Source organism: Bactrocera oleae, chromosome 6, assembly GCF_042242935.1.
Source record: "Bactrocera oleae isolate idBacOlea1 chromosome 6, idBacOlea1, whole genome shotgun sequence".
Lineage (NCBI taxonomy): Eukaryota > Metazoa > Arthropoda > Insecta > Diptera > Tephritidae > Bactrocera > Bactrocera oleae.
The window spans coordinates 19,348,936-19,362,828 of NC_091540.1; the positions used below are offsets into that span (position 1 = coordinate 19,348,936).

A 13,893-nucleotide genomic window follows, 5' to 3' on the forward strand; every position below is an offset into this window, starting at 1 on the left:
TATACACGATATGTACATGTATTGTATTTAGTATTTGTTTTTGTTAATAATCTTTGATATTTATTTAAGGGATTCAATGCTAGCGGAGCCGCAGAAAAAGCTAGTTGGAAATAAATGATAAAATTAGAAAAATGAAAGGAAAAATAATTTAAACAATCTGAGGGCGGGAAGAGGAAGGCGAGATTAAAAGCTATTTTTTTAATTTCATGTACCTATTATTTCGTAATAGAAGCGGTATAGTGGAGTCTCTTTTTGCATTTTTTGAGAAAATTTAACCCTTTGCACTCGAGCGGCGCTGTTGCAGCGGCACAGTGCACTATGGTCTTTTATAACTCGTTCTCTTTATTTACGATGCGCGATAAGATATTCTTCTCTGAAGTACTTTCCTGGACTAGGTTCGGCAGACGTTGTAGCCATTAAAGTACCTGTAAAATGTTTATCTAATTCGGCCGAAATCGTCTCGGGTTGCTGGTTCGCGCAAGCGAAAAAGGCCTCTAGTGCAAAGGGTTGACATAGTAATGTATATATTTTTTATACCATCAGAAAGTAAAACCGTTCGTTTTTTAACATTTTTTCTAGAATATTTGTGTATTAAAATGGCACAACGAAACACTGTGCACTTACGCCTGCGCTCATACGAACACACACGTGTATGAGTATATGTACCTTCTCGGGGGCGCTTAATTAAAGTGCATCAAAAGTGGAAATGTTTTGGTAGGGCGTACTTTTATGGTGTTTTTGAATTTCATATTTTTAGCTGCATCTTATATTTTCATTTTTGTTTTTGAATTTTTAAGCCAACAAACTTACACTATGCGATTTAACAAATTAACTATTAAGAATGGCGGCGGCGGCGGCGGCGCTAGTGTAAAATGAGGGTCGCAATCCGCCGCTGTTTTGATTGTGGTTTGATGGCAAAAGTGGCACATTGTTCCCGAACGTATCACTTTATTTTTATACTTTTCTGTTTATTAAGGAGAATCTCTGTGCTCCATACTTCGAATTGTCACCAGAAAACTCGATGGATTTCGCCACAGATGTGTCAAATGAACGATGTCGAAAGTAATCAATGGGCTGTTGACATTTAAATTGTTTTGTAGATGGAATTAAGCAAAATACTTTATCTGGTGTCTTGAAAAAATATTCGGAAAAATAAAGAAATCCAATGTTAAATCAAGAGCATAAAGAGCCAACAAATCAGGGTTGTTCGAAAATAAAAAACCGCGGAGGAAAATTTCTCCACCCCTCAATCTTCCGCACCAGATTCAAGAAACTCTGTGTGTGGATGTAGATATGTGTGTCGTGTGCGTACTCCTGTGTTCGTGTACTCTGTTTTCGTCAGCGCGCGCTGTGTCTGCCTTCATTTTTGTGATCTTCATTTGTTTGTTCCCTGCCTGCCCTGCTTGCACGTGTTCGTGTCTCGAATGGAGTGCGTGTGCGCAATGTGAATTATGTCTTTCAGCGCGTAAATTTATTTCCAAATGTGCTGCGATCACTGAAATCTTTGCATCTACAAACACACATGCACACATTAAAGTATCCACATGCTCTAGTATATATATATGGTATATACACATATATATGTAGATAAGTATGTATGTTTGCTTTTGTTGGCAACTCACACTCGCTCGCGTTTTGTGTCTATTCCTGGGCAGTGCTCCACGACTGCCACTTCCAAACACGCGTTACATGCCCCAAACTCTTGTGCGGCGCTAACGAACGATTACTTTGTTTTATGCATGCCTACATACTTATACAAATATATATTTATATACGTGTATCTATATGTACATAGTTCTCTTAGGTTGGTTCGCATTCAGTATTACACGCTGATGCCCTTCATACAGATATACATACTTACTATATTCAAATTGGGTATTGTAATGGATTTCTTTCCTAACTAACTAATTATACCCTGAACAGGGTATATTAAGTTTGCCACTAAGTTTGTAACACCCAATAGAAAACGTCGGAGACCCTATAAAATATATATATGTACATATTATATATAAATGATCAGCATGATAGCTAAGTCGATTTAGCCATTTCACTGTCCGTCTGTATATACGCTAACTATTCCCTCCATTTTTAAGATATCGACCTGCAATTTCGCACACGTCCTTTTTTCACCAAGAAGCTGCACATTTGTCTGAACCGAAATCAAGTTTTTGTATGGTAAGCTTTTTTATATGACAGGATATCTTCACGAAATTTGGCACGGCAAGCCAACTTTACAACCTCCGAACAAATTGTTCAGATCGATACTATACTATAGTATATAGCTGTCATACAAACTAACCACTCAAAATAAAGTCCTTGTACGGAAAACTTTTATATTTGACAAGGTATAGTCACGTAATTTGCCATATATTATTATCTGAGATAACGCTACAATTTTCGAAGAAATTGTTCAGTTCGGACCACTATAACATACTGCTGCCATTCAAACTGACCAATCAAACTCAAGATAAATGTTTTTTTATAACCTTTTATGCAATAAACGCCCTAGTTAATGGCATTATAACTTCAGTGCAGCTGAATCTAAAGTTTTTTCTCGTTTAGTAATTTAGTAATCGTTTTATGCCTAAATTTTTTCGTCTGTTGAAATTATTCTACTTCTTATTACCTGTTTGTATACTTACACGCAAGAGAATGAGTTTATTTCCGAATAGAAACTGCAGGTTCCACCATTCATACAGAATTCAGCTGCATCATCGGGACAGACCTTTCCAGTTCCGCCTGTTGGATTTGTTGAATAACGTGGCTCTGCAACGTCAAAATATGTTATAATTTATTTAAATAAGAAAAATAGAATATTTATCTAGATGCGTAATAACATGGACGGCTATATTAAATCTGAATTGTATATTCAATTTTATTAGTGCTCTTACCTAAAATAATAACATAGTTTAAGGATCCTATTTAATTTAAGAATACGCATATATTATATATAAATATAGCTGCTTGAAATCACCAAATCTTTCAGAGTGGCGAATCGAACAAGCAACTAGCGCTAAGAAATATGCTAGCTTATTCTATCAGAACTAGAGTAACAAGAGGTTATATCAACGAAGTATCCTCACATTCTCTGCATTGAAGTACACCGAATTCGACTTAATTTATTGATTTCATAAGCAAAATTAATTAAACAGAAGACCGATTAGAGAAGTGACGAAATAAAGACGGCGTATGCGGGTTTTGGTAGTCGATCTGTTTGGTCTAATTTTATAAGTGCTTGCTGATGTTATCCGATCCGTTGGCATGGTCGTAAAATTCGTAAACCGTCTTCGAATAGCTGATGGCCTTTATGTGAAGCTTGTTGATGAAAAATTCCAATGAGAGCTTTGCAGTTGCTAGCCTAGTCGCAATCAATATAAGAAAATTTGTACCGTTGGCCGTGAACCTCGGTCAAACCGAAGACCAATGCATAAGGCCAGGGAATATCCAAAAATGTAAACTCAATTATTGCAACTACTTTTTAGCACATGTTATAGATATACATATATATGGTATGTGGTCTACATTATAGTAATTTATGATGATCACCTCAGATTTCCTTCTACAAATGGTTATGAAGACGGTTATGTATTTTATACAGTTTAATATAAATTTCTTTCAAGATATTTATAGATTTACAAGAGGGGAGAGGAAATAGGACTTAAGGCATAGCACTGCATCTCACATAATCGACACAAGGAAATGCTCGCAGATACGAGTATATAGCGTATATGTATATGCTGTTTTAATTACAATCGCATCATCTGTGTGGCTTCGGTACTCACCTGGATCCGCTTTGATTACTATTTCGCGTCGATCTGGTTCCTGATTGATTTTATTTTTGGCACGGCATTCGTAGCGTCCGGTATCAGAGATGTTAAACGAACGAATGATGAGCTCAGAGCGCATTCTGTTGGTGTTCCAAAGAAGGTGATGGTGGTGGTGTTGGTGTTGTGTGAAGAATTGGTGATGAAGCGCACGCAAAATAGATATATAAAACTAGTAAAACGCAAACAAATTAATTTAATTTGTTGTAACTTACTTGAAATGCCGAAATTTGTATAATTTCCGATTGCGATTAATCGATTTGCCATCCTTGAACCAGGTGACCTTAGGAGGCGGCCTGCCCTGCACCTTGCAAACAATGTGTAACTCTTTACCGATTTCCATCGTTCGATTGGTGGTTATATTTCGTATCGATGCGAGCTGTGCTGTAAACAATTTAGAGCAAAAATGTTTCGTAATTACTAATGAATCAAATGGTGGAATTTGAGGCAAAAACTTTGAAACTTTGAAAGATATTGAAACATTTAATAACAATGGGCAAGGTGTATTATTCTCAACCCAAAAGTACGAATTATATGTAGAAAAATATTACTGGTGCTTTTGCAATTTCCAATGCTGATCGTTTATTATATAAAAGGTGTAAATTTTGCTTAACCCAATCTGTCCGACACATGTTTTTCTATTCGCCAATCTCATTTTTGCTTACCGAGACTGTCTGCCACCCGAGGTATTGAATAAAACATGAGAATATTGTCACAAAATAATATGAAAGCTAAAAAGAAAAAATGCCACCAAACGAATCTATAAAAGATTGTGGAAAATTTTAGTCTGATCAAAAACGAGTGATATCTAAAAATCTTTGAATTTTATGATCAACAGATGGGCGCCAATCGCCGAAGCCAAAGCAAGCGACGCAGACACTTCCGTTTCTCTCGTTTTTTTTCTATGAGGAGCATGTTTTTTTCCGTAGAAGCAGTAGGGTTAGGTACGGCATTGCAACAAATGCATTAAAATCCAGAAAAACAGAAACTTTCCGAAAAATTTCTGTGTGTTCTACTAATATAAATATACACGCGTTGCCAGCACCCAAGAGAAGTGATTTTCAGCAATTTTACCATTAATTCATAAAAACACGCTGTTTGTACTTTTAGTTAAATTTTCGAAGAATTTCGTGCCAGAGTACTTTCCCTGCGTTATGGTGTATGTATTTGTTTAAGTAAGCAGCGGGAATTTATTTGTTTAGAAATTGGTGGGGTTATAAATACAATTATATTTCTAGTGTGCGAAAATATTTAAATTGCTGTATTACTCTAGCTTGCAACATTACAAAGTTGCACTGAACGCAATACAGTTGGTAATTCGTGCGTTCCACGCCCACTTGCAATACACACAGTGCCTGTATTGTGGTGCCCTGTGGAGGTGCGCGCGGTCGTATACGTAACTTAATTGATTTCTCATCACTCATAGTAGCCAAGGCTGCATCATGTGATGCGCGGTCAGCCGACAATGTTACACGTCTTTTGCTTCACTTTTATGCTTGGCACTAGCGGCTCCCGGCACTCTACGCAGTTATACAATTCGCGCTTAGTCATCAGTGAGTCGCAGCGCAAGAATGTGACACATTGACCAAAATAAATCTCACGAATGATTTGCGACATCTCAAGATATTGTATATATATATATAAATAAGTATATATATATACCTAAATACATTTAAATATAACTGTATGCTGTCGTTGGGAAGGTCGCCCGAGCGCTATGGTTTTAAATAGCCAGCGATTAAAGAGTTTACTTTATATAAAAATAGGGTATTTGATTGTATTTGTTATCCATTTAATTAACTATATTAGATAAGCAAACAAATCAGCACTTACACCCGACTACCCGTAAATAAATTCAAGCACGTGATCTATTTTTATTTTCGCTAAATGTGAATGTTTACTGAGGTTCCGTCTCTTCTTTTCATTATTAAAGAAAAGCTCAAACAATTAATGGATGGAAACGTCGGAGAACCTATAAAATATATATATAAATGATCAGCGACGACTAGTCCCTCGGTTTTTGGCATATCGAAATTTCGCACATTTCTTTTCTCTCAAAGAAGCTGCTCATTTGTCGGACTCCCCGATATCGAACCACTACAGCATATAACTGCCATGAAAACTGAACGATCGAAATCACGTGCTTGTATGAGTTTTTGTCTAAGGCAACAACTCAATCTCCGATGAAATTGTTCAGATCGGGTCTCTATAGCGTATATTATTATTTTAAAAAAATATTATTTAACTAACCGTTAATTATTTGAACATTCTGGCAACATATTGAAATCAATACTTTTGGAGTCTATAGATATTGGCTACTATGTAAATTAATGAAAATTATTTAAATAAAGAAAATAATTTTAATAATAATTTAATTTATTATTTTAATAATAATTTTAATAATTAAATTAATGAAAATTATTTAAATAAAGAAAATAATTTTAATTAATTGATTTTACAAATATTACCAATTAAAATAGTTTCACGCACTTTTATTTTCAATTTTAAAAGAAGTAACGCTTAATCTGATTTTATTTTTACCTTCAGAAAAATTTAAATAAAGTTAAGAAGTCTGTTTGAAAAAAATCGATCGAATTGAAATTTCTACCATGGTTACCTTTAGTATTTGATTGTGTTCCGCCGCATTTCATCACATTTTTACATGTTATTCATACGCCCCGCCGTATCACATGAAAAATATGGCAAGCGAGCAAAACGAGCAAAACTTTGTTGGTAGAACAATCCGTGCATGAATCACGTTTGTTGTATATTTAAAGTATTTGTTGCTTTTCTATTATAAAATTAGCACGCTTTTGTTGCTATACAACCTGTAAGCATCAACGATTGTGAATTATTTAATAGTATAGTATGCACAGCATATGTATATCGGCTATTATATTTTTATGTGTATGAAAAGTATTTTCTGTTCTGCTTCATTTAAATTGTGTATTCTTAGATTGTCTGCCAATCGGGCTGACAATTGGCGAGAGGATGCGGCTGGCGGGCAAAAACTGAGTGCTGCTGTCGGAGTGTCTGAATAATAAGACATTTTCATCAAGAAATATGGCAATATTAAATGTATCTTCTGAAGAAAAAGGTAAAATCTAAATCTAATCTATTATTGTAAATTAGCATCAAACAATTTCTTTTAGTCGTTATTGTAAACTTTTTACCCTTTTTGTTTATGAACCTCAGTTGTAGTGGTTAGTAATTCTTAAGATACTTACTGGTTTCTCTTAGAGCCGAAATTTTAAAGAACTGAATTTAAAGCAGCTGTGGCTGTGTAAACTGAGTAGAATAAATATCTCAATAAAAAGCGTGGTTAAACATTAAGGAAGATTGCGAAGTAACAACGGGGTAAAGACATGTTTTTAATTATATTGTGTGCTCGCTTGGCTCTAGGGAACTTAACAAGCTTTACGACGTACTCATTTGTATAAAGTTATTCAAGTATGTTACGTGCAGAGCATACAAAAATATTTATAAATAAATTTTCGAAGATTTTTTAAATTTAATTTCCACATAATTTATATTATTTTGCTTGGAGCACAAGTGGTTTATCGCTCTTTAACAAGCGGGTTGTGTTTGAAGCAATTCGTTTTCGGAATGTAATTACAGATTAAATTTTACGTTTTAATTTTTTTTCCAATGCTTGGCGAAAAAGTTCATCAGTAAAATTCTTAACGACATTATTAACTCATAAACAATCGCCTTGATTATGTCATTAACGAGTGTGAAGAGTTATAATGAGAAGTAGGCGACGGCCCATAAGGCTCACTGAAGCTGGCCACTTGAATCGGCACCGGCAGCACAGAACTCTCACGGTTCGAAGCGAAAAGAGGCAGCACAAACTGAAAAAATGAAAATAAAGCAAACACACACACACATATGTGCGATCATAAGCACTACGATATTATAAAAACTTGCCGTGCTGCTAAGGCGCCTTCTTTAGATTGTCGTGTACACCTACCTAGTGAAGAACTTTGGGGCCACTTGTCATGCGGCTGATCGGCATGTAAGCTTGTTTCTGCGCTTAAGTGTGTCACAGTCGAATCATTTGTTGTCTTGCTAGAACCGCGTATCATTACGACTTAATTGTGACATTTTTACGACTGGACGAATAGCCGGCAGCAATAGCACCAGCCCCAGCGACAACAGCGTGAAAAGTGAGCCGCATACTGTATTCGCACAGCTGCCAGCTGTTGAGAATTTCGGGTAGAAATACATATATAGGTATACTTTTCGTGAATATTTAATGATCTTAGTGCCTCAGCGCCCCTCGCGAACGCTGGCATTGGAAATGTGCAAGGAATTTCGCAAAATCTCAGAACTTTGTAGGTGATTTATGTGGACATAAAAATGTTTATTACCCAAATGACTTGGAAAAATCATAGAATAATATATATATATATAATATTATTGTTTTGAATTTAATTTATCATAAAAAAACTGATATAATAGTCAGAAGCCTTTATAGCTCTGAATATACCATACATACTTAGAGCATAGATGCGTAACGAAGGGGTTGCATTTCCTCGAAAATTTTAATTTTGACGGTTAAAGATTATTTTCAGAAAAGGCACTCGATCATTGATCGTGATTGTTTCGAATTCGATAATTGGCTCCTTTAATTTACTAATACTTTTTAGACAGTTATTACAAGAAAGAACTAGAGTAAAAATTTCTCTATATTTTTAAATTGTTGCTTAAGGATTTCTTTTTTATTGTTAAACATAATTAAATTTTTACTATGGACCTCCTCTAAATGCTCTCCACTATCATGCCGACGCTTTCAAATCGAGGTCATAGTAATTAAAATACAATTTTACTTTTTCTTCGGCCATAGGAATATGCTTATTTAATATTTTGTAAAAAGACACGGGCAACCTTAATTACTAGTGACACCACGCAACGGAAACGGCGCCCGCCCACTGGTGCGCTCAGGCGCCATAGACAGACATAAAAAGTACACACTTTTGATTAAGCGATTTTAAAAACATTTAGCCAAAGTTTTTAGGTTTGAACAAAGAAATTGAAATTAAGCCTGTTCTATTGGCAATTTTTTTTGGGCTCATGTTGTACACCTACAAGGTGCGTTCCAAAGTAAACAGAACTTTTAAAAAAAAGGAAGAACAAATGGTTTTATCGGCAAAATTACTTAATTTTATTCAAAATAGTCTCCTTCTGCTTTAATACAACTTTTTGCACGGTCCAAAAATATGTCGAACGAGTGTTTTAGCTCTTTGCCGGGTATGGCCGCCAGTATGCCGGTGCAAGCCTTTTTAATGGTCTCCACGTCTGCATAACGCTTTCCTTTCATAGGCAAATGCATTTTTCCGAAAAGGTAGAAGTCGCACGGTGCCATATCAGGTGAATATGGGGAGTGGTTGATTGTTAAAATGTGATTTTTGGTCAAATATTCGGCCACAAGCGTCGATCGATGAGACGGCGCATTATCGTGCAACAACCGCCAACAATCTTCGCTATAGAATACCGCATTAACGTTTTGGCCGGGTGGAACAAATTCTTTGTGGACAATACCCTTGGAATTATAAAAACAAATAAGCATTGTCTTCACTTTTGACTTCTCCAGGCGCGATTTTTTGGGTTTCAGCTCATTTCTCATTTATGTCCTCACTACCACTTTGGTTTACCAATTTTAAAACAAAATGTAATGTTTGCTCTTTGTGTGAAGCTCATTTTCGCACCGATGACAAAAACATACTGACACTTAAAACGCAATAGCTTCATTTCTAATAGATGAAACACAACAATGTGATCCAGTTCAAAACGTATTTTTTCTCTTTGAACTGTCGAATAACTCTGTACTTCCAAGCAATTGATAGATGAGTTTAAATTGCATATGCCCTAATCTTAACTCTACTTTTGGAATTTTATGTGTTTCTATTTCTTAAATTAATGAAAAATGCTTTGCACTTAGTCAAGCAGAACATATATGTAGTTCATCTTAAGATAATGTGCCCAAAAGATAAAAAAAAAATAATAACGAAATGCATTTTATTCTTGCCTCCAAAAAAAAAAGGAATTTTTCATGGCAAGCTACATATATAAGTATAACAACAATGAAAAGAAATAAATTGCTTTAGATATCAAATATGGGTTGGCATGCAAGCGCTTAATGGCTTCTTGAAAAATATTGCATGCAAATTAAAAGTTAATATCTGTTTATATTTGATTTGGTTCCCCAGATATTTGCTGCCTAAAAATTATACCCAAAGTACACCGAAAGTTATAGTAATTGTTTTTGTGTCTTTCTTTACAGATTAATCTGATACATTATACAATTCTTTTGAGCCTTGAAGTTGCTAGGGAAGGCAGTCTACACAAAAAGGACTCACATATAAACCTTTAAGATATCTATAATAACTAAAATGTGGTAAAAACATTTCAATTCAAGTATAATTTGTTTTTCTGTAAATTCTCTTACCTCTCTCTACCTGGAATTCTGTTCAAGCTCTAAGTTATTGAATTCTTTGAAAAACCAAAAGACAACTAACCTTGATTTAGTATTATAATTAATTCAAAATTCTATGTAAATTAGCGTCGATTATAAATTTGCAGTTCATATTTCTTTTCCACAAATGCGTAAAACGATGCTAATTAATCAAATTTAAATTTATACGACACAAGACAATTAAAACGCTTTTCAACACGCCTATGACGGGTCAAATACCAGGAATAGGTATTCCAAGGGAGTTTGAAACATAGGATATATGTAAATGTATTTGGCAACATTTGCTCATACATATACATTTGTATCCAAATTTAGTGGAAGTGGGTGTGTTCCATGTGAGGAATACTGGCGGCAATAATGAGCTAAGTTCAGTCAAATCTCGCCGCCATTCAACATTCAGGTATTCAGTGGTGGTGTCACTTTACCGCATCGCCGCATCAGTCACTTTATACTGTACATTGTATATTCATAAACCCGTTGAACCCGTTGGTGGCGTGTGGCACATTCATACTGCGAGTACGCCTTTATAGCGTTTGCATGTCACTCGCCTGTCCAACTGTGGCATAATTTGTTAACAGCAATTTTACGCTCGATAAATTTAAATTGAATTGCACGAGTAGAAAGAAATCAGTTTACATAAAAGCAAAAAAAAAAAACGTAATAGATAGGTAAGTCAAGTTCATGAAAATGAAATTGAAAATGTATAAAATAATAGTGTCAGCTGTTGATTATAGGTTTGAAGCGGAAATGATAAAAGCCGTCGCTTTTGGCTTTGAAATTGTATGTGAGTATGCGATTTTTAGGAAAATAATAAACATAACGGTAACTAATTTTCAGTGTTCTTTAATGCCAAAATTGCCTCATAACAGTTCAATAGAAAGCATGCCAATAACATAGGTCATAATGGATACACTTATAATGAATGTCTAAACTACTGGGAGATTAGGCAGCAAATTTTAGTAATGCGACGGTTTTCAATCGAACGTAGAGCATTCCAGTTCTAATAAAATATTTGCTAACCGGCCGCTTGTTAGGTAAACAGGCAAATTAGCGTGACAAAATTTCCCACATTTTCCAACAATTCATGCTATTACATTTTCCCAATATTATTCTTTAATCATATGAGCACTTAACGAATAGGCATTAATTAATTTGACATGCACGCAATGTGTCAATTAAAAATACAGCTGATTCGCCTATTTGTCTTCTCTCTTATCTTAATCTATTTGAATTGTATGCTTCTTTTAATTTGTGAGCACAGCTTTGCAGGCGAGCAGGAGAGAGCGCAAAGTGTCTAATTACTTCGTGAATGCGAACTCATGCGAAGTCGAATGCTAGCGACCAGCAACATATGTCAAAGCAGCAGTTAAAACCCAATTAAAATTAAATTAGCCTAAAGAATATGGTCAAGGATCAATAAACTCGCATACACAACCCACTCACAGACATGTTGACCTGCTTATAATTTGCTGTGTACTTGCTGTGACACTTTAATTAGCAATATCATTGAATGCCAGACGAACAAAGAAAACCCCTTCGAAGGTAAAAATATGTATGTAAACAAGTGCAGAGTGACAATGTGGCGGCGGTTAATATTTGAACATTTTAGCTCAGGTTGTATGGGAAAGCAGTATTCATTAAATCAATTTTCAAAACTAAGTACAGGAAACAATTAGTTTTATTGCTAAGAGCAACCAGCTTCCTGCTATATCGACATGTGGACTATACATTCATTCAACAAAGCATGAAATATCGAGGCAGCCCAGATGAGAAAGAAACGTATGGTGTTTGATATCATATTTTGTAAAGAATGAATATAAAAGTTCTTATCACTCATATACTTAAGTAGCTCTTTGTCACTGATGTTTACAAAAATTGGATAGGTCATCTAACAAGCTTTTTTAAAGCTTGTGGGTTAAGAAAGTTTTCTTTTTATTGGTATTCTGAAATATTTTATGCCCTTAACAGGGTATATTAAATTTGCTACGAAGTTTGTAACACCCAGAAGGAAACGTCGGAGATCTATGAAGTATATATGTACATAAATTATCAGCATGATGAACTAAGTAGATTTAGCCATATTCGTCTGTCAGTCCGTCTGTATATATGCGAACTAGCCCCTCAGTTTTAAAATATCTATTTGAAATCTCCATCCACCCATCTTTTCCTCATCAAGAGCTGCACTATAGCATATAGCTGCCATACAAAGTGAACGCTCTGGATTAAGTGCTTGTAAAGAAAAAATTTTCATTTTACGAGACATCGTCACCAAATTTGGCATGGATTATTATTTGAGGCAATGAAGCAATCTCCAAAGAAATTGTGTAGATCGGATTGCTATAGCATATAGCTGCCATATAAACTGATCTATCTGAATCAAGTGCTCGTATTGAAAATTTTTCAGATGGCGAGATATCTTCACGAAATTTGGCATGATCGAGTCACATATGTGTTGGTGCCATACAAACTGACTGATCAAAGTTCTTGTAAGAAATCTTTTGTGTTTGTGAAGGGTATTACAGTGCAACCGAAGTTAACGTTTTTTCTTGTTTTGAATAAAATTACAATGTGATGTGCTCGCAACGCCGGTTTACTGATACATTTTTATTGCGAATTCGCACTTGTTTGCATTTTGTGACTGATGCACCGGGTAAAATATCCTCACACACGTGCCAGCCATTTATCATGGCCATCAAATATTTTCGAGAGATTTGTTGCTTATGTGATTTTCGGTGCAACAGATTTATTTATTTATGCTGATGCAGTTGCAGCGATCTTTATGTCAAACAGCGGCAATCGGCGACGGTTTGCCATACATGTGTAAGTATGTTGATGTATACAGTACCAATTGTTGTTGTAGTTGCTGTTGTGGCCCGATAAATAAATGGCTAAGCGAAAGTGGCGCGTTGGCGAACGTTTGCTCGTGAAGTTCAATTAAAAATAGTTTCAGTAGTGAAATGGGGTAGCACTGGAACATGCTAGCAACATGCTGATAAACTCACATGATTTTTGTCAAACAAAGTTCCGTTGACAGGCAGCGGAAATGTTGTTAAGCTTAGTTTCCTTTACATAACGAGGAAATGTCACGTTTACCAAATGCCTTTTTGGTGATTATGGATAAAAAGCTACAAGCGAACACTTTAAGGGCATATTTTGTGTTTATGACTACTTAATGCTAAAACTTCTCACACTTTTTATCGATTAAGTATTATTGAAAGTTTAATTGCATTCACACAATATCTGTGTGTGTGTTTGTGTCGACAACTCGTCAGGGATTGTTTACTTGCCGATCGCCGTTTGCGAGATTAATGAGCTATTTTAGCCTACTTTCGATTTTAATTAGCAAATCTATTTTTCAATCAGTTTGCCAAATACAATTAGTTAAATTCGGTTTGGACGTTAGGCCGTTCGACATATTCATCGCATCGCTTTGTTGTTGCTCTGTAGACAATAATGAGATGGCATCGTGGCTGCAGCTGGCGACTTTTGCTTTTGGGTCTCACTGTGATTGCATGCAGTCTTGTTTTTGTTGTTGATTTGGTTGTTTTGAGGCCGACGACTGACTGTCTATCTGTCTGTGGCTGCCCCTTCTCG

The 13,893-nt window shown here is 35.4% G+C and overlaps 1 protein-coding gene across 10 annotated transcripts in view; it reads right to left on the minus strand.

Annotated features, from left to right (window-relative positions):
* The window catches only part of vn (membrane-bound neuregulin protein vein), a 93,547-nt gene that overhangs the window by 11,357 nt on the left and 68,297 nt on the right, over positions 1–13,893 (minus strand). For 9 of the 10 annotated variants that reach the window (XM_014238936.3, XM_036360406.2, XM_070111003.1 and 6 more), the window contains exons 3-5: positions 4,040–4,208; positions 3,783–3,907; positions 2,643–2,766 (exon numbers count right to left, since the gene is read on the minus strand). In XM_014238936.3, the coding sequence (XP_014094411.2) occupies positions 2,643–2,766; positions 3,783–3,907; positions 4,040–4,208 (418 nt within the window). Of the gene's footprint in view, positions 1–2,642; positions 2,767–3,782; positions 3,908–4,039; positions 4,209–13,893 lie in introns of those variants that run through there. The other variant, XR_011396836.1, reaches the window with a different exon arrangement.